This window comes from Lathyrus oleraceus, unplaced genomic scaffold, assembly GCF_024323335.1.
Source record: "Lathyrus oleraceus cultivar Zhongwan6 unplaced genomic scaffold, CAAS_Psat_ZW6_1.0 chrUn0136, whole genome shotgun sequence".
NCBI lineage: Eukaryota > Viridiplantae > Streptophyta > Magnoliopsida > Fabales > Fabaceae > Lathyrus > Lathyrus oleraceus.
In genome coordinates, this window is record NW_026112527.1 from 11,042 (window position 1) to 33,561 (window position 22,520).

The 22,520-nt window shown below is 39.0% G+C and overlaps 2 protein-coding genes and 1 pseudogene across 2 annotated transcripts; all 3 read left to right on the plus strand.

The window, feature by feature from the left end:
• The first annotated feature begins 714 nt into the window (after positions 1-714).
• Positions 715-1,900, plus strand: LOC127112481 (uncharacterized). The gene has a single exon (XM_051046351.1). The coding sequence runs from the start codon at positions 755-757 to the stop codon at positions 1,874-1,876; it is 1,122 nt and encodes a 373-aa protein (XP_050902308.1). The 5' UTR covers positions 715-754; the 3' UTR covers positions 1,877-1,900.
• A 2,754-nt stretch (positions 1,901-4,654) lies between these two features.
• LOC127112482 (uncharacterized) lies at positions 4,655-5,814 on the plus strand (annotated as a pseudogene).
• Positions 5,815-12,494: 6,680 nt separating this feature from the next.
• Positions 12,495-13,640, plus strand: LOC127112485 (uncharacterized). The gene has a single exon (XM_051046352.1). The coding sequence runs from the start codon at positions 12,495-12,497 to the stop codon at positions 13,614-13,616; it is 1,122 nt and encodes a 373-aa protein (XP_050902309.1). The 3' UTR covers positions 13,617-13,640.
• The last annotated feature ends 8,880 nt before the right edge of the window (positions 13,641-22,520 follow it).

A 22,520-nucleotide genomic window follows, 5' to 3' on the forward strand; every position in this document is an offset into this window, starting at 1 on the left:
AATAAAGAAAATGCCTTTTATTATTAATAAATAATTCGATACAAGTACCAAAAGTATTGGCCTCTAGGGCTTACACCAACATCATGTTGCCCCCTGACACCCTTCCAGAGACCGTTTCCGACTTATTCATATACTAGAGTAGAGTCACTATGTGATCAGATCCGACTTGCTTACGTCTTGTAACAATGTTCTCCGAGAACCGACCTACTAACGATTTATGCAATCCGACTTGTTCGCCTTTTTATACTCGACCTAGAAAAGCTCGGTCTTTGAGAATTCTAAGATGTATAATAATATAAACATAATTATTGAAGATCAAAATATAATCGAAATACAATGTATTAAAAAGTTATATCTCAAAAATGATTTTTATAAAATACTATTTGAAAAATAGTTTCAAAATTAAATAATTTAAAAATATTTAATATCTAATTTTTTTAAATAAAATAATTAAATATCTAAAATAATATTTTTAGAATAATTATTAAAAGTAATTTTTTATTAATTTTTTTATTTACAATTTTTTTTAAAAATAAATAGTATAAAAATCATTTTTTAAAAGCAAAACAAAACAAAACAATCTGACCTTTAATTTCTCTTTTTCAAACTCTAAAGATTCAAAATCCTCTCCGATTAAAGAATATAGTATAATTTTATAGATAGATCATCATGAGATGAAGACCCATACACTTAACTTCAGCCGCTACTTGGAATAAAGTTTCAAACCCAAAAACACAGCTCTCAAAACCTCACCATGCCAATTCACTCATCCAATCACTCCCTTACTTCATACACCACCGTCGTCGTCCTCCTCCTCCTCTTCCTCCAAACTTCAACTCCGATAATCAAAGCCCTCGCCGAAAACTCCCACGTCATCAATTTCCAATCACCAAACCTCTATCCAGAATCCCTAGCGTGGGACCCTTTAAAACAACACTTCCTCGTCGGATCCCTCCGTCACCGCACCATCTCATCAATCTCCGACGCTGGCATAATCGAAACCCTAATCTCCGATACCTCTCTCCCCGAAAACGTCACCGTTGTAGGTATAACAGTCGATTCACGCAACAACCGCGTCCTCGCTGTAATCCACGCCGTCAAACCTCTTCCTCCTTTCAACGCTCTCGCCGCCTACGACCTAAAATCCGGCAACCGCCTCTTCCTCTCCCCTCTCCCCACCGATGAAGAAGCCCTCGCAAACGACGTCGCTGTTGATTACAACGGCAACGCTTACGTCACGAACTCCATCGGCAACTACATCTGGAAAGTCAACGTGAAAGGAGAAGCTTCAATCTTCTCAAAATCGCCGAGGTTCACCGAACATCCGGTGGACCGCGACACACCGTATAGTTACATCGGGCTCAACGGTATTGCTTACGTCAGCAGCGGGGATTATCTCTTGGTGGTGCAATCCAATACAGGTAAGGTTTTCAAGGTTGATGCGGACGACGGTACAGCCAGGCACGTACTTCTCAACGAGGATCTCACGCGTCCTGATGGCGTCGTTTTTAGAAGTGACGGTGTCGTTTTGGTGGTTTCACCGCAAGCGAATAAGTTGTGGCTTCTGAAGAGTAATAATGGATGGGGGGAGGGTGTGGTTTATGACAAAATTGACCTTGAGAGTGAAGGGTACCCTACTTCGGTTGTTTCGAGAGGGAGGGATAAGATGTATGTGTTGTATGGGTATTTTTTGGAGGGTCTTTTGGGGAATTCAGAGAGGGAGGGTTTTAGAATTGAGGAGATTATGTCACCAAAGGAGAGTGAGGGAGAGAATGTTTGGCTTTATGTGATGATTGGATTTGGCATGGTGTATTTTGTGTATTGGAGGTTTCAGATGGGTCAGCTTGTGAAGCATATGAACAAAAAGATCAATTGATTATTTCTAAGTTTATAGTTTCTATTTCATGGTTATAACTTTTTTTGTTTTGTTTTGTTGTTATTGTTAGGTTCATAGAATCATAGGAGTGACAATTGTATCATTTTGATGTTTTATACCAAACTCTTATTAAGAGCTTAAGGTGGTTTATAAATTCTAATGCTCTTTATGAACGGGACAAAGGATGATTTGCAGCAGTATAGTGAGATATCTTAATGTAATTTAAGAAACATAGGGATAAAAAGAGTAAGAATTGAGAAGAATAAATGAGACCTGTTATAGTATGGTGTTCTATTCCCCTGTTTTGATATGTAATACTCATGTTTTTTTTATTGTTTTTTGTGCTGTAGTGGGATGGAGTCTATGATAAATGAGAATTTATAAATTCTGCAGTATGGGGTTTTCATCTCAAGGCTCTAAGAAACTACATTGATGAGGTGATAAGCAAAGATCTGATTGTCTCAAAGTGCAATTTTGCCATTCTGATGGTGACCTTTTTACACTTCTCTCTGTGTACAAAGAATGGGAGGCTCTGCCTCAAGAGAGGAGGAATAAGTGGTGTTGGGAAAATAGCATCAATGCTAAATCTATGAGGAGATGCCAAGACACAGTTTTCGAGTTAGAATCTTTTCTAGAGCGTGAACATGGCTTTGTTGTTCCAAGTTACTGGCGTTGGGATCCTCATACACCTTCTGTTCATGATAAGAATATGAAAAAGGTTATACTGGCCTCACTTTCTGAAAATGTAGCCATGTTTTCTGGACGCAATCAACTTGGTTATGAAGTAGCGCAAACTGGACAACATGTTCAACTGCATCCATCTTCTTCCTTGCTCGTGTTTGCTCAGAAGCCTAGTTGGGTGGTTTTCGGTGACCTTCTCTCAGTGTCTAATGAATATCTGGTCTGTGTTAGTGCTGTTGAGTTTCAATCATTATACGACCTTCAACCCCCTCCCTCGTTTGATGTATCCAAGATGGAAGAACGGAAGTTGCAAACTAAGACATTGACTGGTTTTGGCACTATTCTTCTCAAAAGATTTTGTGGGAAATCCAACAGTAATTTGCTTGGTCATGTTTCACGTATTAGGAAAGCTTGTTTGGATGAAAGAATCTTTGTTGAAGTGAAAGTTGACGAGAATCTCATCCAGTTATATGCCGCTTCACACGATATGAATACAGCTACTATGTTGGTGAGTGATGTTTTAGAATACGAGAAAAAGAGGTTACGCACAGAATGTATGGAAAAATGTTTGTATCACGGGTCTGGTTCTGCATCACCTATGGCTTTGTTTGGGTCTGGTGCTGAGATAAAGCATCTGGAACTCGAGAAGCATTCCCTGAGTGTTGATGTGTATCACTCAAACATAAATGCAATTGATGACAAGGAGCTCCTGATGTTTTTTGAAAAGAATACCTCAGGTTCTATATGTGTTGTGTACAAGTTCCAAGGAATGGGGAAGGATCCTCCAGATAGAGAAAAGTGGGGCAAGATAACATTTTTGTCCCCTGATGCTGCCAAAAGAGCCGTTGAGCTGGATGGAGACGAGTTTTGCGGCTCGAACTTGAAAATACTTCCTTCACAATCAGCTATGGGAGGGGATAAAACATTTTTATTTCCTGAAGTTAAAGCAAGAATTTTCTGGCCTCGCAGACTTAGCAGAGGATTTGGCATAGTTATATGTGATAAAAATGATGTCAATATAGAGTGGTATACACCATTATCACCATGAGAATAACTTATGACACTTTGCATAACTTTCTATATAGTATTCTCATAGCGGGTCAATCCGGTATAAATATTACTCTTAATATTCATACCTATGTTTAAGACTTGATAACTTTTTATCCATGATCCATGAGATGTGATCACCAGTCTACAAACATAATAGTCTCAATGCTTTAATGTTATCCCACTTCACAATAAAGCTCGACTACGGATACTTTAAGAATAGTGTCCTTATGTTTAATGTGCTCTCATGATTAAGTCACACTTAATACATTAAACGGACTATCTATTCCAGGGACTTTATTAATCAACCATAATAAAGAAAATGCCTTTTATTATTAATAAATAATTCGATACAAGTACCAAAAGTATTGGCCTCTAGGGCTTACACCAACATCATGTTGCCCCCTGACACCCTTCCAGAGACCGTTTCCGACTTATTCATATACTAGAGTAGAGTCACTATGTGATCAGATCCGACTTGCTTACGTCTTGTAACAATGTTCTCCGAGAACCGACCTACTAACGATTTATGCAATCCGACTTGTTCGCCTTTTTATACTCGACCTAGAAAAGCTCGGTCTTTGAGAATTCTAAGATGTATAATAATATAAACATAATTATTGAAGATCAAAATATAATCGAAATACAATGTATTAAAAAGTTATATCTCAAAAATGATTTTTATAAAATACTATTTGAAAAATAGTTTCAAAATTAAATAATTTAAAAATATTTAATATCTAATTTTTTTAAATAAAATAATTAAATATCTAAAATAATATTTTTAGAATAATTATTAAAAGTAATTTTTTATTAATGTTTTTATTGACAATTTTTTTAAAAGTAAATAGTATAAAAATCATTTTTTAAAAGCAAAACAAAACAAAACAATCTGACCTTTAATTTCTCTTTTTCAAACTCTAAAGATTCAAAATCCTCTCCGATTAAAGAATATAGTATAATTTTATAGATAGATCATCATGAGATGAAGACCCATACACTTAACTTCAGCCGCTACTTGGAATAAAGTTTCAAACCCAAAAACACAGCTCTCAAAACCTCACCATGCCAATTCACTCATCCAATCACTCCCTTACTTCATACACCACCGTCGTCGTCGTCGTCCTCCTCTTCCTCCAAACTTCAACTCCGATAATCAAAGCCCTCGCCGAAAACTCCCACGTCATCAATTTCCAATCACCAAACCTCTATCCAGAATCCCTAGCGTGGGACCCTTTAAAACAACACTTCCTCGTCGGATCCCTCCGTCACCGCACCATCTCATCAATCTCCGACGCTGGCATAATCGAAACCCTAATCTCCGATACCTCTCTCCCCGAAAACGTCACCGTTGTAGGTATAACAGTCGATTCACGCAACAACCGCGTCCTCGCTGTAATCCACGCCGTCAAACCTCTTCCTCCTTTCAACGCTCTCGCCGCCTACGACCTAAAATCCGGCAACCGCCTCTTCCTCTCCCCTCTCCCCACCGATGAAGAAGCCCTCGCAAACGACGTCGCTGTTGATTACAACGGCAACGCTTACGTCACGAACTCCATCGGCAACTACATCTGGAAAGTCAACGTGAAAGGAGAAGCTTCAATCTTCTCAAAATCGCCGAGGTTCACCGAACATCCGGTGGACCGCGACACACCGTATAGTTACATCGGGCTCAACGGTATTGCTTACGTCAGCAGCGGGATTATCTCTTGGTGGTGCAATCCAATACAGGTAAGGTTTTCAAGGTTGATGCGGACGACGGTACAGCCAGGCACGTACTTCTCAACGAGGATCTCACGCGTCCTGATGGCGTCGTTTTTAGAAGTGACGGTGTCGTTTTGGTGGTTTCACCGCAAGCGAATAAGTTGTGGCTTCTGAAGAGTAATAATGGATGGGGGGAGGGTGTGGTTTATGACAAAATTGACCTTGAGAGTGAAGGGTACCCTACTTCGGTTGTTTCGAGAGGGAGGGATAAGATGTATGTGTTGTATGGGTATTTTTTGGAGGGTCTTTTGGGGAATTCAGAGAGGGAGGGTTTTAGAATTGAGGAGATTATGTCACCAAAGGAGAGTGAGGGAGAGAATGTTTGGCTTTATGTGATGATTGGATTTGGCATGGTGTATTTTGTGTATTGGAGGTTTCAGATGGGTCAGCTTGTGAAGCATATGAACAAAAAGATCAATTGATTATTTCTAAGTTTATAGTTTCTATTTCATGGTTATAACTTTTTTTGTTTTGTTTTGTTGTTATTGTTAGGTTCATAGAATCATAGGAGTGACAATTGTATCATTTTGATGTTTTATACCAAACTCTTATTAAGAGCTTAAGGTGGTTTATAAATTCTAATGCTCTTTATGAACGGGACAAAGGATGATTTGCAGCAGTATAGTGAGATATCTTAATGTAATTTAAGAAACATAGGGATAAAAAGAGTAAGAATTGAGAAGAATAAATGAGACCTGTTATAGTATGGTGTTCTATTCCCCTGTTTTGATATGTAATACTCATGTTTTTTTTATTGTTTTTTGTGCTGTAGTGGGATGGAGTCTATGATAAATGAGAATTTATAAATTCTGCAGTATGGGGTTTTCATCTCAAGGCTCTAAGAAACTACATTGATGAGGTGATAAGCAAAGATCTGATTGTCTCAAAGTGCAATTTTGCCATTCTGATGGTGACCTTTTTACACTTCTCTCTGTGTACAAAGAATGGGAGGCTCTGCCTCAAGAGAGGAGGAATAAGTGGTGTTGGGAAAATAGCATCAATGCTAAATCTATGAGGAGATGCCAAGACACAGTTTTCGAGTTAGAATCTTTTCTAGAGCGTGAACATGGCTTTGTTGTTCCAAGTTACTGGCGTTGGGATCCTCATACACCTTCTGTTCATGATAAGAATATGAAAAAGGTTATACTGGCCTCACTTTCTGAAAATGTAGCCATGTTTTCTGGACGCAATCAACTTGGTTATGAAGTAGCGCAAACTGGACAACATGTTCAACTGCATCCATCTTCTTCCTTGCTCGTGTTTGCTCAAAGCCTAGTTGGGTGGTTTTCGGTGACCTTCTCTCAGTGTCTAATGAATATCTGGTCTGTGTTAGTGCTGTTGAGTTTCAATCATTATACGACCTTCAACCCCCTCCCTCGTTTGATGTATCCAAGATGGAAGAACGGAAGTTGCAAACTAAGACATTGACTGGTTTTGGCACTATTCTTCTCAAAAGATTTTGTGGGAAATCCAACAGTAATTTGCTTGGTCATGTTTCACGTATTAGGAAAGCTTGTTTGGATGAAAGAATCTTTGTTGAAGTGAAAGTTGACGAGAATCTCATCCAGTTATATGCCGCTTCACACGATATGAATACAGCTACTATGTTGGTGAGTGATGTTTTAGAATACGAGAAAAAGAGGTTACGCACAGAATGTATGGAAAAATGTTTGTATCACGGGTCTGGTTCTGCATCACCTATGGCTTTGTTTGGGTCTGGTGCTGAGATAAAGCATCTGGAACTCGAGAAGCATTCCCTGAGTGTTGATGTGTATCACTCAAACATAAATGCAATTGATGACAAGGAGCTCCTGATGTTTTTTGAAAAGAATACCTCAGGTTCTATATGTGTTGTGTACAAGTTCCAAGGAATGGGGAAGGATCCTCCAGATAGAGAAAAGTGGGGCAAGATAACATTTTTGTCCCCTGATGCTGCCAAAAGAGCCGTTGAGCTGGATGGAGACGAGTTTTGCGGCTCGAACTTGAAAATACTTCCTTCACAATCAGCTATGGGAGGGGATAAAACATTTTTATTTCCTGAAGTTAAAGCAAGAATTTTTTGGCCTCGCAGACTTAGCAGAGGATTTGGCATAGTTATATGTGATAAAAATGATGTCAATATAGAGTGGTATACACCATTATCACCATGAGAATAACTTATGACACTTTGCATAACTTTCTATATAGTATTCTCATAGCGGGTCAATCCGGTATAAATATTACTCTTAATATTCATACCTATGTTTAAGACTTGATAACTTTTTATCCATGATCCATGAGATGTGATCACCAGTCTACAAACATAATAGTCTCAATGCTTTAATGTTATCCCACTTCACAATAAAGCTCGACTACGGATACTTTAAGAATAGTGTCCTTATGTTTAATGTGCTCTCATGATTAAGTCACACTTAATACATTAAACGGACTATCTATTCCAGGGACTTTATTAATCAACCATAATAAAGAAAATGCCTTTTATTATTAATAAATAATTCGATACAAGTACCAAAAGTATTGGCCTCTAGGGCTTACACCAACATCATGTTGCCCCCTGACACCCTTCCAGAGACCGTTTCCGACTTATTCATATACTAGAGTAGAGTCACTATGTGATCAGATCCGACTTGCTTACGTCTTGTAACAATGTTCTCCGAGAACCGACCTACTAACGATTTATGCAATCCGACTTGTTCGCCTTTTTATACTCGACCTAGAAAAGCTCGGTCTTTGAGAATTCTAAGATGTATAATAATATAAACATAATTATTGAAGATCAAAATATAATCGAAATACAATGTATTAAAAAGTTATATCTCAAAAATGATTTTTATAAAATACTATTTGAAAAATAGTTTCAAAATTAAATAATTTAAAAATATTTAATATCTAATTTTTTTAAATAAAATAATTAAATATCTAAAATAATATTTTTAGAATAATTATTAAAAGTAATTTTTTATTAATTTTTTTATTTACAATTTTTTTAAAAAATAAATAGTATAAAAATCATTTTTTAAAAGCAAAACAAAACAAAACAATCTGACCTTTAATTTCTCTTTTTCAAACTCTAAAGATTCAAAATCCTCTCCGATTAAAGAATATAGTATAATTTTATAGATAGATCATCATGAGATGAAGACCCATACACTTAACTTCAGCCGCTACTTGGAATAAAGTTTCAAACCCAAAAACACAGCTCTCAAAACCTCACCATGCCAATTCACTCATCCAATCACTCCCTTACTTCATACACCACCGTCGTCGTCGTCGTCCTCCTCTTCCTCCAAACTTCAACTCCGATAATCAAAGCCCTCGCCGAAAACTCCCACGTCATCAATTTCCAATCACCAAACCTCTATCCAGAATCCCTAGCGTGGGACCCTTTAAAACAACACTTCCTCGTCGGATCCCTCCGTCACCGCACCATCTCATCAATCTCCGACGCTGGCATAATCGAAACCCTAATCTCCGATACCTCTCTCCCCGAAAACGTCACCGTTGTAGGTATAACAGTCGATTCAGGCAACAACCGCGTCCTCGCTGTAATCCACGCCGTCAAACCTCTTCCTCCTTTCAACGCTCTCGCCGCCTACGACCTAAAATCCGGAAACCGCCTCTTCCTCTCCCCTCTCTCTACCGATGAAGAAGCCTTCGCAAACGACGTCGCTGTTGATTACAACGGCAACGCTTACGTCACGAACTCCATCGGCAACTACATCTGGAAAGTCAACGTGAAAGGAGAAGCTTCAATCTTCTCAAAATCGCCGAGGTTCACCGAACATCCGGTGGACCGCGACACACCGTATAGTTACATCGGGCTCAACGGTATTGCTTACGTCAGCAGCGGGGATTATCTCTTGGTGGTGCAATCCAATACAGGTAAGGCTTTCAAGGTTGATGCGGACGACGGTACAGCCAGGCACGTACTTCTCAACGAGGATCTCACGCGTCCTGATGGCGTCGTTTTTAGAAGTGACGGTGTCGTTTTGGTGGTTTCACCGCAAGCGAATAAGTTGTGGCTTCTGAAGAGTAATAATGGATGGGGGGAGGGTGTGGTTTATGACAAAATTGACCTTGAGAGTGAAGGGTACCCTACTTCGGTTGTTTCGAGAGGGAGGGATAAGATGTATGTGTTGTATGGGTATTTTTTGGAGGGTCTTTTGGGGAATTCAGAGAGGGAGGGTTTTAGAATTGAGGAGATTATGTCACCAAAGGAGAGTGAGGGAGAGAATGTTTGGCTTTATGTGATGATTGGATTTGGCATGGTGTATTTTGTGTATTGGAGGTTTCAGATGGGTCAGCTTGTGAAGCATATGAACAAAAAGATCAATTGATTATTTCTAAGTTTATAGTTTCTATTTCATGGTTATAACTTTTTTTGTTTTGTTTTGTTGTTATTGTTAGGTTCATAGAATCATAGGAGTGACAATTGTATCATTTTGATGTTTTATACCAAACTCTTATTAAGAGCTTAAGGTGGTTTATAAATTCTAATGCTCTTTATGAACGGGACAAAGGATGATTTGCAGCAGTATAGTGAGATATCTTAATGTAATTTAAGAAACATAGGGATAAAAAGAGTAAGAATTGAGAAGAATAAATGAGACCTGTTATAGTATGGTGTTCTATTCCCCTGTTTTGATATGTAATACTCATGTTTTTTTTATTGTTTTTTGTGCTGTAGTGGGATGGAGTCTATGATAAATGAGAATTTATAAATTCTGCAGTATGGGGTTTTCATCTCAAGGCTCTAAGAAACTACATTGATGAGGTGATAAGCAAAGATCTGATTGTCTCAAAGTGCAATTTTGCCATTCTGATGGTGACCTTTTTACACTTCTCTCTGTGTACAAAGAATGGGAGGCTCTGCCTCAAGAGAGGAGGAATAAGTGGTGTTGGGAAAATAGCATCAATGCTAAATCTATGAGGAGATGCCAAGACACAGTTTTCGAGTTAGAATCTTTTCTAGAGCGTGAACATGGCTTTGTTGTTCCAAGTTACTGGCGTTGGGATCCTCATACACCTTCTGTTCATGATAAGAATATGAAAAAGGTTATACTGGCCTCACTTTCTGAAAATGTAGCCATGTTTTCTGGACGCAATCAACTTGGTTATGAAGTAGCGCAAACTGGACAACATGTTCAACTGCATCCATCTTCTTCCTTGCTCGTGTTTGCTCAAAGCCTAGTTGGGTGGTTTTCGGTGACCTTCTCTCAGTGTCTAATGAATATCTGGTCTGTGTTAGTGCTGTTGAGTTTCAATCATTATACGACCTTCAACCCCCTCCCTCGTTTGATGTATCCAAGATGGAAGAACGGAAGTTGCAAACTAAGACATTGACTGGTTTTGGCACTATTCTTCTCAAAAGATTTTGTGGGAAATCCAACAGTAATTTGCTTGGTCATGTTTCACGTATTAGGAAAGCTTGTTTGGATGAAAGAATCTTTGTTGAAGTGAAAGTTGACGAGAATCTCATCCAGTTATATGCCGCTTCACACGATATGAATACAACTACTATGTTGGTGAGTGATGTTTTAGAATACGAGAAAAAGAGGTTACGCACAGAATGTATGGAAAAATGTTTGTATCACGGGTCTGGTTCTGCATCACCTATGGCTTTGTTTGGGTCTGGTGCTGAGATAAAGCATCTGGAACTCGAGAAGCATTCCCTGAGTGTTGATGTGTATCACTCAAACATAAATGCAATTGATGACAAGGAGCTCCTGATGTTTTTTGAAAAGAATACCTCAGGTTCTATATGTGCTGTGTACAAGTTCCAAGGAATGGGGAAGGATCCTCCAAATAGAGAAAAGTAGGGCAAGATAACATTTTTGTCCCCTGATGCTGCCAAAAGAGCCGTTGAGCTGGATGGAGACGAGTTTTGCGGCTCGAACTTGAAAATACTTCCTTCACAATCAGCTATGGGAGGGGATAAAACATTTTTATTTCCTGAAGTTAAAGCAAGAATTTTTGGCCTCGCAGACTTAGCAGAGGATTTGGCATAGTTATATGTGATAAAAATGATGTCAATATAGAGTGGTATACACCATTATCACCATGAGAATAACTTATGACACTTTGCATAACTTTCTATATAGTATTCTCATAGCGGGTCAATCCGGTATAAATATTACTCTTAATATTCATACCTATGTTTAAGACTTGATAACTTTTTATCCATGATCCATGAGATGTGATCACCAGTCTACAAACATAATAGTCTCAATGCTTTAATGTTATCCCACTTCACAATAAAGCTCGACTACGGATACTTTAAGAATAGTGTCCTTATGTTTAATGTGCTCTCATGATTAAGTCACACTTAATACATTAAACGGACTATCTATTCCAGGGACTTTATTAATCAACCATAATAAAGAAAATGCCTTTTATTATTAATAAATAATTCGATACAAGTACCAAAAGTATTGGCCTCTAGGGCTTACACCAACATCATGTTGCCCCCTGACACCCTTCCAGAGACCGTTTCCGACTTATTCATATACTAGAGTAGAGTCACTATGTGATCAGATCCGACTTGCTTACGTCTTGTAACAATGTTCTCCGAGAACCGACCTACTAACGATTTATGCAATCCGACTTGTTCGCCTTTTTATACTCGACCTAGAAAAGCTCGGTCTTTGAGAATTCTAAGATGTATAATAATATAAACATAATTATTGAAGATCAAAATATAATCGAAATACAATGTATTAAAAAGTTATATCTCAAAAATGATTTTTATAAAATACTATTTGAAAAATAGTTTCAAAATTAAATAATTTAAAAATATTTAATATCTAATTTTTTAAATAAAATAATTAAATATCTAAAATAATATTTTTAGAATAATTATTAAAAGTAATTTTTTATTAATTTTTTTATTTACAATTTTTTTAAAAATAAATAGTATAAAAATCATTTTTTAAAGCAAAACAAAACAAAACAATCTGACCTTTAATTTCTCTTTTTCAAACTCTAAAGATTCAAAATCCTCTCCGATTAAAGAATATAGTATAATTTTATAGACAGATCATCATGAGATGAAGACCCGTACACTTAACTTCAGCCGCTACTTGGAATAAAGTTTCAAACCCAAAAACAATGCTCTCAAAACCTCACCATGCCTATCCACTCATCCAATCACTCCCTTACTTCATACACCACCGTCGTCGTCGTCCTCCTCCTCTTCCTCCAAACTTCAACTCCGATAATCAAAGCCCTCGCCGAAAACTCCCACGTCATCAATTTCCAATCACCAAACCTCTATCCAGAATCCCTAGCGTGGGACCCTTTAAAACAACACTTCCTCGTCGGATCCCTCCGTCACCGCACCATCTCATCAATCTCCGACGCTGGCATAATCGAAACCCTAATCTCCGATACCTCTCTCCCCGAAAACGTCACCGTTGTAGGTATAACAGTCGATTCACGCAACAACCGCGTCCTCGCTGTAATCCACGCCGTCAAACCTCTTCCTCCTTTCAACGCTCTCGCCGCCTACGACCTAAAATCCGGCAACCGCCTCTTCCTCTCCCCTCTCCCCACCGATGAAGAAGCCCTCGCAAACGACGTCGCTGTTGATTACAACGGCAACGCTTACGTCACGAACTCCATCGGCAACTACATCTGGAAAGTCAACGTGAAAGGAGAAGCTTCAATCTTCTCAAAATCGCCGAGGTTCACCGAACATCCGGTGGACCGCGACACACCGTATAGTTACATCGGGCTCAACGGTATTGCTTACGTCAGCAGCGGGGATTATCTCTTGGTGGTGCAATCCAATACAGGTAAGGTTTTCAAGGTTGATGCGGACGACGGTACAGCCAGGCACGTACTTCTCAACGAGGATCTCACGCGTCCTGATGGCGTCGTTTTTAGAAGTGACGGTGTCGTTTTGGTGGTTTCACCGCAAGCGAATAAGTTGTGGCTTCTGAAGAGTAATAATGGATGGGGGGAGGGTGTGGTTTATGACAAAATTGACCTTGAGAGTGAAGGGTACCCTACTTCGGTTGTTTCGAGAGGGAGGGATAAGATGTATGTGTTGTATGGGTATTTTTTGGAGGGTCTTTTGGGGAATTCAGAGAGGGAGGGTTTTAGAATTGAGGAGATTATGTCACCAAAGGAGAGTGAGGGAGAGAATGTTTGGCTTTATGTGATGATTGGATTTGGCATGGTGTATTTTGTGTATTGGAGGTTTCAGATGGGTCAGCTTGTGAAGCATATGAACAAAAAGATCAATTGATTATTTCTAAGTTTATAGTTTCTATTTCATGGTTATAACTTTTTTTGTTTTGTTTTGTTGTTATTGTTAGGTTCATAGAATCATAGGAGTGACAATTGTATCATTTTGATGTTTTATACCAAACTCTTATTAAGAGCTTAAGGTGGTTTATAAATTCTAATGCTCTTTATGAACGGGACAAAGGATGATTTGCAGCAGTATAGTGAGATATCTTAATGTAATTTAAGAAACATAGGGATAAAAAGAGTAAGAATTGAGAAGAATAAATGAGACCTGTTATAGTATGGTGTTCTATTCCCCTGTTTTGATATGTAATACTCATGTTTTTTTTATTGTTTTTTGTGCTGTAGTGGGATGGAGTCTATGATAAATGAGAATTTATAAATTCTGCAGTATGGGGTTTTCATCTCAAGGCTCTAAGAAACTACATTGATGAGGTGATAAGCAAAGATCTGATTGTCTCAAAGTGCAATTTTGCCATTCTGATGGTGACCTTTTTACACTTCTCTCTGTGTACAAAGAATGGGAGGCTCTGCCTCAAGAGAGGAGGAATAAGTGGTGTTGGGAAAATAGCATCAATGCTAAATCTATGAGGAGATGCCAAGACACAGTTTTCGAGTTAGAATCTTTTCTAGAGCGTGAACATGGCTTTGTTGTTCCAAGTTACTGGCGTTGGGATCCTCATACACCTTCTGTTCATGATAAGAATATGAAAAAGGTTATACTGGCCTCACTTTCTGAAAATGTAGCCATGTTTTCTGGACGCAATCAACTTGGTTATGAAGTAGCGCAAACTGGACAACATGTTCAACTGCATCCATCTTCTTCCTTGCTCGTGTTTGCTCAAAAGCCTAGTTGGGTGGTTTTCGGTGACTTTCTCTCAGTGTCTAATGAATATCTGGTCTGTGTTAGTGTTGTTGAGTTTCAATCATTATACGACCTTCAACCCCCTCCCTCGTTTGATGTATCCAAGATGGAAGAACGGAAGTTGCAAACTAAGACAATGACTGGTTTTGCACTATTCTTCTCAAAAGATTTTGTGGGAAATCCAACAGTAATTTGCTTGGTCATGTTTCACGTATTAGGAAAGCTTGTTTGGATGAAAGAATCTTTGTTGAAGTGAAAGTTGACGAGAATCTCATCCAGTTATATGCCGCTTCACACGATATGAATACAGCTACTATGTTGGTGAGTGATGTTTTAGAATACGAGAAAAAGAGGTTACGCACAGAATGTATGGAAAAATGTTTGTATCACGGGTCTGGTTCTGCATCACCTATGGCTTTGTTTGGGTCTGGTGCTGAGATAAAGCATCTGGAACTCGAGAAGCATTCCCTGAGTGTTGATGTGTATCACTCAAACATAAATGCAATTGATGACAAGGAGCTCCTGATGTTTTTTGAAAAGAATACCTCAGGTTCTATATGTGCTGTGTACAAGTTCCAAGGAATGGGGAAGGATCCTCCAGATAGAGAAAAGTGGGGCAAGATAACATTTTTGTCCCCTGATGCTGCCAAAAGAGCCGTTGAGCTGGATGGAGACGAGTTTTGCGGCTCGAACTTGAAAATACTTCCTTCACAATCAGCTATGGGAGGGGATAAAACATTTTTATTTCCTGAAGTTAAAGCAAGAATTTTCTGGCCTCGCAGACTTAGTAGAGGATTTGGCATAGTTATATGTGATAAAAATGATGTCAATATAGAGTGGTATACACCATTATCACCATGAGAATAACTTATGACACTTTGCATAACTTTCTATATAGTATTCTCATAGAGGGTCAATCCGGTATAAATATTACTCTTAATATTCATACCTATGTTTAAGACTTGATAACTTTTTATCCATGATCCATGAGATGTGATCACCAGTCTACAAACATAATAGTCTCAATGCTTTAATGTTATCCCACTTCACAATAAAGCTCGACTACGGATACTTTAAGAATAGTGTCCTTATGTTTAATGTGCTCTCATGATTAAGTCACACTTAATACATTAAACGGACTATCTATTCCAGGGATTTTATTAATCAACCATAATAAAGAAAATGCCTTTTATTATTAAAAAATAATTCGATACAAGTACCAAAAGTATTGGCCTCTAGGGCTTACACCAACATCATGTTGCCCCCTGACACCCTTCTAGAGACCGTTTCCGACTTATTCATATACTAGAGTAGAGTCACTATGTGATCAGATCCGACTTGCTTACGTCTTGTAACAATGTTCTCCGAGAATCGACCTACTAACGATTTATGCAATCCGACTTGTTCGCCTTTTTATACTCGACCTAGAAAAGCTCGGTCTTTGAGAATTCAAAGATGTATAATAATATAAACATAATTATTGAAGATCAATATATAATCGAAATACAATGTATTAAAAAGTTATATCTCAAAAATGATTTTTATAAAATACTATTTGAAAAATAGTTTCAAAATTGAATAATTTAAAAATATTTAATATCTAATTTTTTAAATAAAATAATTAAATATCTAAAATAATATTTTTAGAATAATTATTAAAAGTAATTTTTTATTAATTTTTTTTATTTACAATTTTTTTTAAAAAATAAATAATATAAAAATCATTTTTTAAAAGCAAAACAAAACAAAACAATCTGACCTTTAATTTCTCTTTTTCAAACTCTAAAGATTCAAAATCCTCTCCGATTAAAGAATATAGTATAATTTTATAGATAGATCATCATGAGATGAAGACGCATACACTTAACTTCAGCCGCTACTTGGAATAAAGTTTCAAACCCATAAACACAACTCTCAAAACCTCACCATGCCAATTCACTCATCCAATCACCCCTTACTTCATACACCACCACCGTCGTCGTCCTCCTCCTCTTCCTCCAAACTTCAACTCCGATAATCAAAGCCCTCGCCGAAAACTCCCACGTCATCAATTTCCAATCACCAAACCTCTATCCAGAATCCCTAGCGTGGGACCCTTTAAAACAACACTTCCTCGTCGGATCCCTCTGTCACCGCACCATATCATCAATCTCCGACACTGGCATAATCGAAACCCTAATCTCCGATACCTCTCTCCCCGAAAACGTCACCGTTATAGGTATAACAGTAGATTCACGCAACAACCGCGTCCTCGCTGTAATCCACGCCGTCAAACCACTTCCTCCTTTCAACGCTCTCGCCGCCTACGACCTAAAATCCGGCAACCGCCTCTTCCTCTCCCCTCTCCCCATCGATGAAGAAGCCCTCGCAAACGACGTCGCTGTTGATTACAACGGCAACGCTTACGTCACAAACTCCATCGGCAACTACATCTGGAAAGTCAACGTGAAAGGAGAAGCTTCAATATTCTCAAAATCGCCGAGGTTCACCGAACATCCGGTGGACCGCGACACACCGTATAGTTACATCGGGCTCAACGGTATTGCTTACGTTAGCAGCGAGGATTATCTCTTGGTGGTGCAATCCAATACAGGTAAGGTTTTCAAGGTTGATGCGGACGACGGTACAACCAGGCACGTACTTCTCAACGAGGATCTCACGCGTCCTGATGGCGTCGTTTTTAGAAGTGACGGTGTCGTTTTGGTGTTTTCACCGCAAGCGAATAAGTTGTGGCTTCTGAAGAGTAATAATGGATGGGGGGAGGGTGTGGTTTATGACAAAATTGACCTTGAGAGTGAAGGGTACCCTACTTCGGTTGTTTCGAGAGGGAGGGATAAGATGTATGTGTTGTATGGGTATTTTTTGGAGGGTCTTTCGGGGAATTCAGAGAGGGAGGGTTTTTGAATTGAGGAGATTATGTCACCAAAGGAGAGTGAGGGAGAGAATGTTTGGCTTTATGTGATGATTGGATTTGGCATGGTGTATTTTGTGTATTGGAGGTTTCAGATGGGTCAGCTTGTGAAGCATATGAACAAAAAGATCAATTGATTATTTCTAAGTTTATAGTTTCTATTTCATGGTTATAACTTTTTTTGTTTTGTTTTGTTGTTATTGTTAGGTTCATAGAATCATAGGAGTGACAATTGTATCATTTTTGTAGGTGTTTAATTGGCTGCATTGTATGGTAAAACACTAGCTAGATTCTAATGTCTTGACTGATGTCATGAAATGTTGTGAAGGCGTTTGTGTAACTGCATTGTAGGTTAGAATATCTAACTGTACTCTGATGTCTTGACTAATGTCATGACATACTTGAGTAGCTTAATGCAGGATTAGCTAATACAGGATTTATTGAATGTTAAATTGGATGTGGTGACATTCATCCCTGTCAGCAGATACTGAGGAATAGAACAGTTGGTGTTCTGTTAGAGCTCAGTATTCATTTCCAGTCTGGTTATCAAGGAAGTACCAGACCTGGCATAAGGCCTACTATCTGAATGTCAAACTGGATGTTATGACATTCATCATGGACATCATATACTGAACAATAGACAGAGTGGAGTTCTGCTACACTTCAGTATGTTTCTCAGTCTGTTCTTCAAAAGGTTAACAGAACTGACTTAAGGCTAAATGTGTAAATGTCAAATTGGATACTTTGACAAGTATTAATGTAAGCTGCTATTGTAGAATAGACAATTTGGTCCTGTACAATTCAGCAAATTTGTACAGTCTGTTTTCAGGAAAAACAGACTTAGCATATGGTCCTTGATGTCAAGCTGAATGTTGTGACATTCATTCCTGACAGCATATGCTATATTGTAGGTTGTTTAGTTTTCTGTTTCTGCTTTTTCTCAGGCTATTCTTCAGGGATTCAACAGCTGAGAGAAAATCCAGGAAATCAACAACCAAGCTACAATTAATCAACCTAACAAATAGCCTATTTGTTAGTAACCTAGATGTGGAATTTAGGGGAACTCGCGTGACCTTAAATTCAGGAGAATACAAGTGCAAAGGCCCAAGTACTGCAATATAAAAGGAAGTCGTTCCTTCATTCAGAACTGGGGATTTTGAGGCGTGAAGATTTAGTGTGTCCCTCATACTTCACTGCTGTATTTTTGTGAGTCTTGTATTAGACGTATCCTGTAAACCAAGCTATTATCACGTAGATGATTGCTTTGGTATATGGTGTTCATTGAGTTGTAAGTGTTGTGTCACTCTAAGCTTTTAAGCGTGAGTGCTGTGTATCTTGATTAAAGCTGTTAAGCACAATCAAGAATTATTTGAAGTGTGACTTCAAAATTGTCTTTAATATTGATTAAAGGTAGTAATCACTGAGGTGATTGAGGGGGAGTGAGTAGGAACTCTGATCTTAGTGTAAGATTGAAATTGCATTGGGTAGGGATTAAGTGAAGAGTTGTAAACGGGTGAGTTTAGCTTTGAATTAATACTACTGATAGTGGATTTCCTCCCTGGCTTGGTAGCCCCCAGACGTAGGTCATGTTGGACTGAACTGGGTAAACAATTACTTGTGTTATTTACTGCACTTACTTTTAAGTTCTGCATAATTCTTGTCTGTGCAGAATTGGATGTCATAACAACCCGTGTGACATCGAAAGTATGATAACTAGAATTTCAATTGGCATCAGAGCAGGCACCCTGCCTGTTAATTTCTGGGTGAGATCTAGGGAAGTTACTTTCTAGTACCATGGACAAGGATATAGGACACTCAAATAGACCACCCATGTTGGATGGCTCTAACTATGATGACTGGAAGCCTCGTATGATAGCCTTCTTAAGGTCTCTAGATAGCAAAGTATGGAGAGCTGTCAACAAAGGATGGGAACATCCAACGAAGACAGGTGAAGATGGAGGCAGTGTGCAAATTCCTGAAGAAGAATGGGACAAGGAACAAGAGGCATTAGCCCTTGGAAATTCTAAGGCCTTGAATGCATTGTTCAATGGAATCAGTAAGAACATCTTCAGGCTGATACACCACTGTGAGCTAGCTAAGGAAGTTTGGGATACCCTCAAGATAACTCATGAAGGTACTTCCAAGGTGAAGATGTCCAAACTTCAGATGCTGACCACCAAGTTTGAAAATCTGAGGATGAAAGAGGATGAGACTATTCATGACTTTCACATGAATATTCTTGAAATTGCAAACACCTCTGATGGATTAGGTGAGAAAATGGCTGAAGAGAAACTTGTAAGAAAGATTCTCAGGTCCTTGCCTAACAGATTTACTATGAAGGTCACAACCATAGAGGAGGCTCAGGACATCTGCAATATGAAGGTGGATGAGCTCATTGGTTCTCTCCAAACCTTTGAAATGGGCTTGTGTGAGAATGCAGAAAAGAAAAACAAAAGTGTAGCTTTTGTATCTAATGTTGAAGAGGAGTTAGAAGCAGGATATACTGGAGGTGATGAAAGCATATCAGAATCCTTAGCCATGCTTGGGAGACAATTCAACAAGTTCGTGAAGAAGATTGATCAAAGAGGTAGACCTAATGTCAAGAACATCTCGTCTGACATCAAGAAAAGATCAACTTCTGAAGAAAAGTTCAACCAAGGCAAGGGAATCAAGTGTCATGGTTGTGAAGGGTATGGACACGTCAGAGTTGAATGCCCTACTTACCTCAAGATGCAAAAGAAGGGGCTAGCTATCACATGGTCTGAAGGAGATTCTGAAAGTGAATCTGAAGGAGAATCTGCTAAACATGTCACTGCACTAACCAGTGTTTGTGCCTCTGATGATGACTCAAGTGCAGATGAACTGACCTTTGATGAACTTGCTGCAGCTTATAAGAAGCTGTGTGTCACCAGTGCAGAAGTGCGGGTACAGGGAGAAAAGCAGAAGAAATTCATCAAGGAGCTGGAAGATGAGAGATAGAAGCATCTGACGGCCATAGAGGGTCTAAATGATGAGATAACCCTGCTGACCTCCAAGCTGAATCAGATGACTAAATCCATCAGAATGATGAATAAAGGAACTGACACCTTGGAAGAGATCCTAAAGGTGGGACGGAAGTCTGGAACCACATCTGGTTTAGGCTTTGGGAAAAGATCCTCAGCTGAACGCAAACGCCCAAAGGCTAAAGTTCAGAAATTCAAGCGGAGGTCACATCCAATGTCTCAACATCGGGGAGCCAGGATGAATAATCATCAGAAGAGGAAATTCCAGAGATGGAGATGTCACCACTGTGGAAGGCTTGGGCATATAAAAGCCTTCTGCTACAGGCTTCAGGGCTACCCGAACCAAGTCCCCCATGTCAGGCCTAAGCATAAGACATATAGGCACCATGTCCCCAACAAGAAGAGACAATGGTATGCTAGGTTAGCTCACACAGCTCTAAGGGCTTCTACCAAAGAAGACTGGTACTTTGACAGTGGATGCTAAAGACATATGACTGGGATGGAAAATCTATTGGTAGATATTCAACCTCACACTACCAGCTATGTGACCTTTGGTGATGGTGCTAAAGGAAAAATAAAAGGTGTGGGTAAGCTGGACTGCTCTGGAGTTCCAAAACTGAATAATGTGTTGTTAGTAAGAGGACTAACTGCAAACCTCGTCATCATAAGCCAGCTGTGTGATCTAGGGTTCTATGTTCAGTTTACTAAGGAGCTATGTATTGTGACGAATGGTGACAATCAGGAAGTTATGAGAGGATCCAGGTCCAAAGATAACTACTATCTGTGGGAACCTAAAGTCTCAAACTTCTCCACAATCTGCTCTCCAGCCAAGGAAGAACAGGAGGTGAAGCTGTGGCATAGACGCCTTGGACATCTCCACTTACGGGGAATGAAGAAGATCATATCCAAGGAAGCAGTAAGAGGAATTCCAAAGCTGCTTATTGATGAAGGAAGAGTCTGTGGAGAATGCCAGGTGGGCAAGCAAACCAAGATGTCACATCCGAAGCTGGGACATCCTACAACTTCTAGAGTTCTGGAACTGTTGCACATGGACTTAATAGGACCTATGCAGGTTGAAAGTCTGGGTGGAAAGAGATATGCATACGTGGTGGTTGATGATCATTCCAGATACACGTGGATAAGCTTTATCAGAGAGAAGTCAGATACATTTGATGTCTTCAAAGACCTGTGCATCAGACTCCAAAGGGAAAAGGACAGTTGTGTTGTCCGAATTAGGAGTGATCATGGTACGGAATTCAAAAATTCCAAGTTTGATGAGTTTTGCTCGTCTGAAGGAATAAGTCATGAGTTCTCCTCCCCTATAACTCCCCAGCAGAATGGAATAGTTGAAAGGAAAAATAGAACTATTCAAGAATCTGCCAAAGCTATGATTCATGCAAAGAAGCTCCCTATGCACTTTTGGGCTGAAGCTATGAATACCGCGTGCTATGTTCACAACAGAGTCACCTTGAGAAAAGGAACCTCCTCCACTCTGTATGAAATATGGAAAGGCAGAAAACCCACTGTGAAGTACTTTCATATCTTTGGAAGTAAATGTTACATTCTCACAGATCGTGAACAGAGAAGGAAACTGGATCCCAAAAGTGATGAGGGTATATTTCTAGGATACTCCACTAACAGCAGAGCTTACAGAGTATTCAACTACAGGACCAATGTCCTGATGGAATCCATAAATGTTATTGTGGATGATAAAGAGGAAGGAATCGATGTCATAGAGGATGTTGAAACATTCCTTGACAGTTCAACAGACATTCCAGTCAAGTCTGAAGAAGTACAGGAACCTCCTCCTGAATGTGAAGTAGATGCAACCACCAAAATGCCATCTATCAGAATTCAGAAAGACCATCCTAAGGATCTTATCATAGGGGATCCCAATAGTGGTGTGACTACCAGGTCAAGGGGAATAAGCTCAAATTCCTGTTTTGTATCCAAGGTTGAACCAAAGAATGTGAAAGAAGCCCTGACTGACGAATACTGGATCAATGCCATGCAAGAGGAACTTGAGCAGTTTAAAAGGAATGAAGTATGGGAGCTAGTTCCAAGACCTGAAGGGACCAACATCATTGGTACCAAGTGGATCTACAAAAACAAGTCTGATGAGAA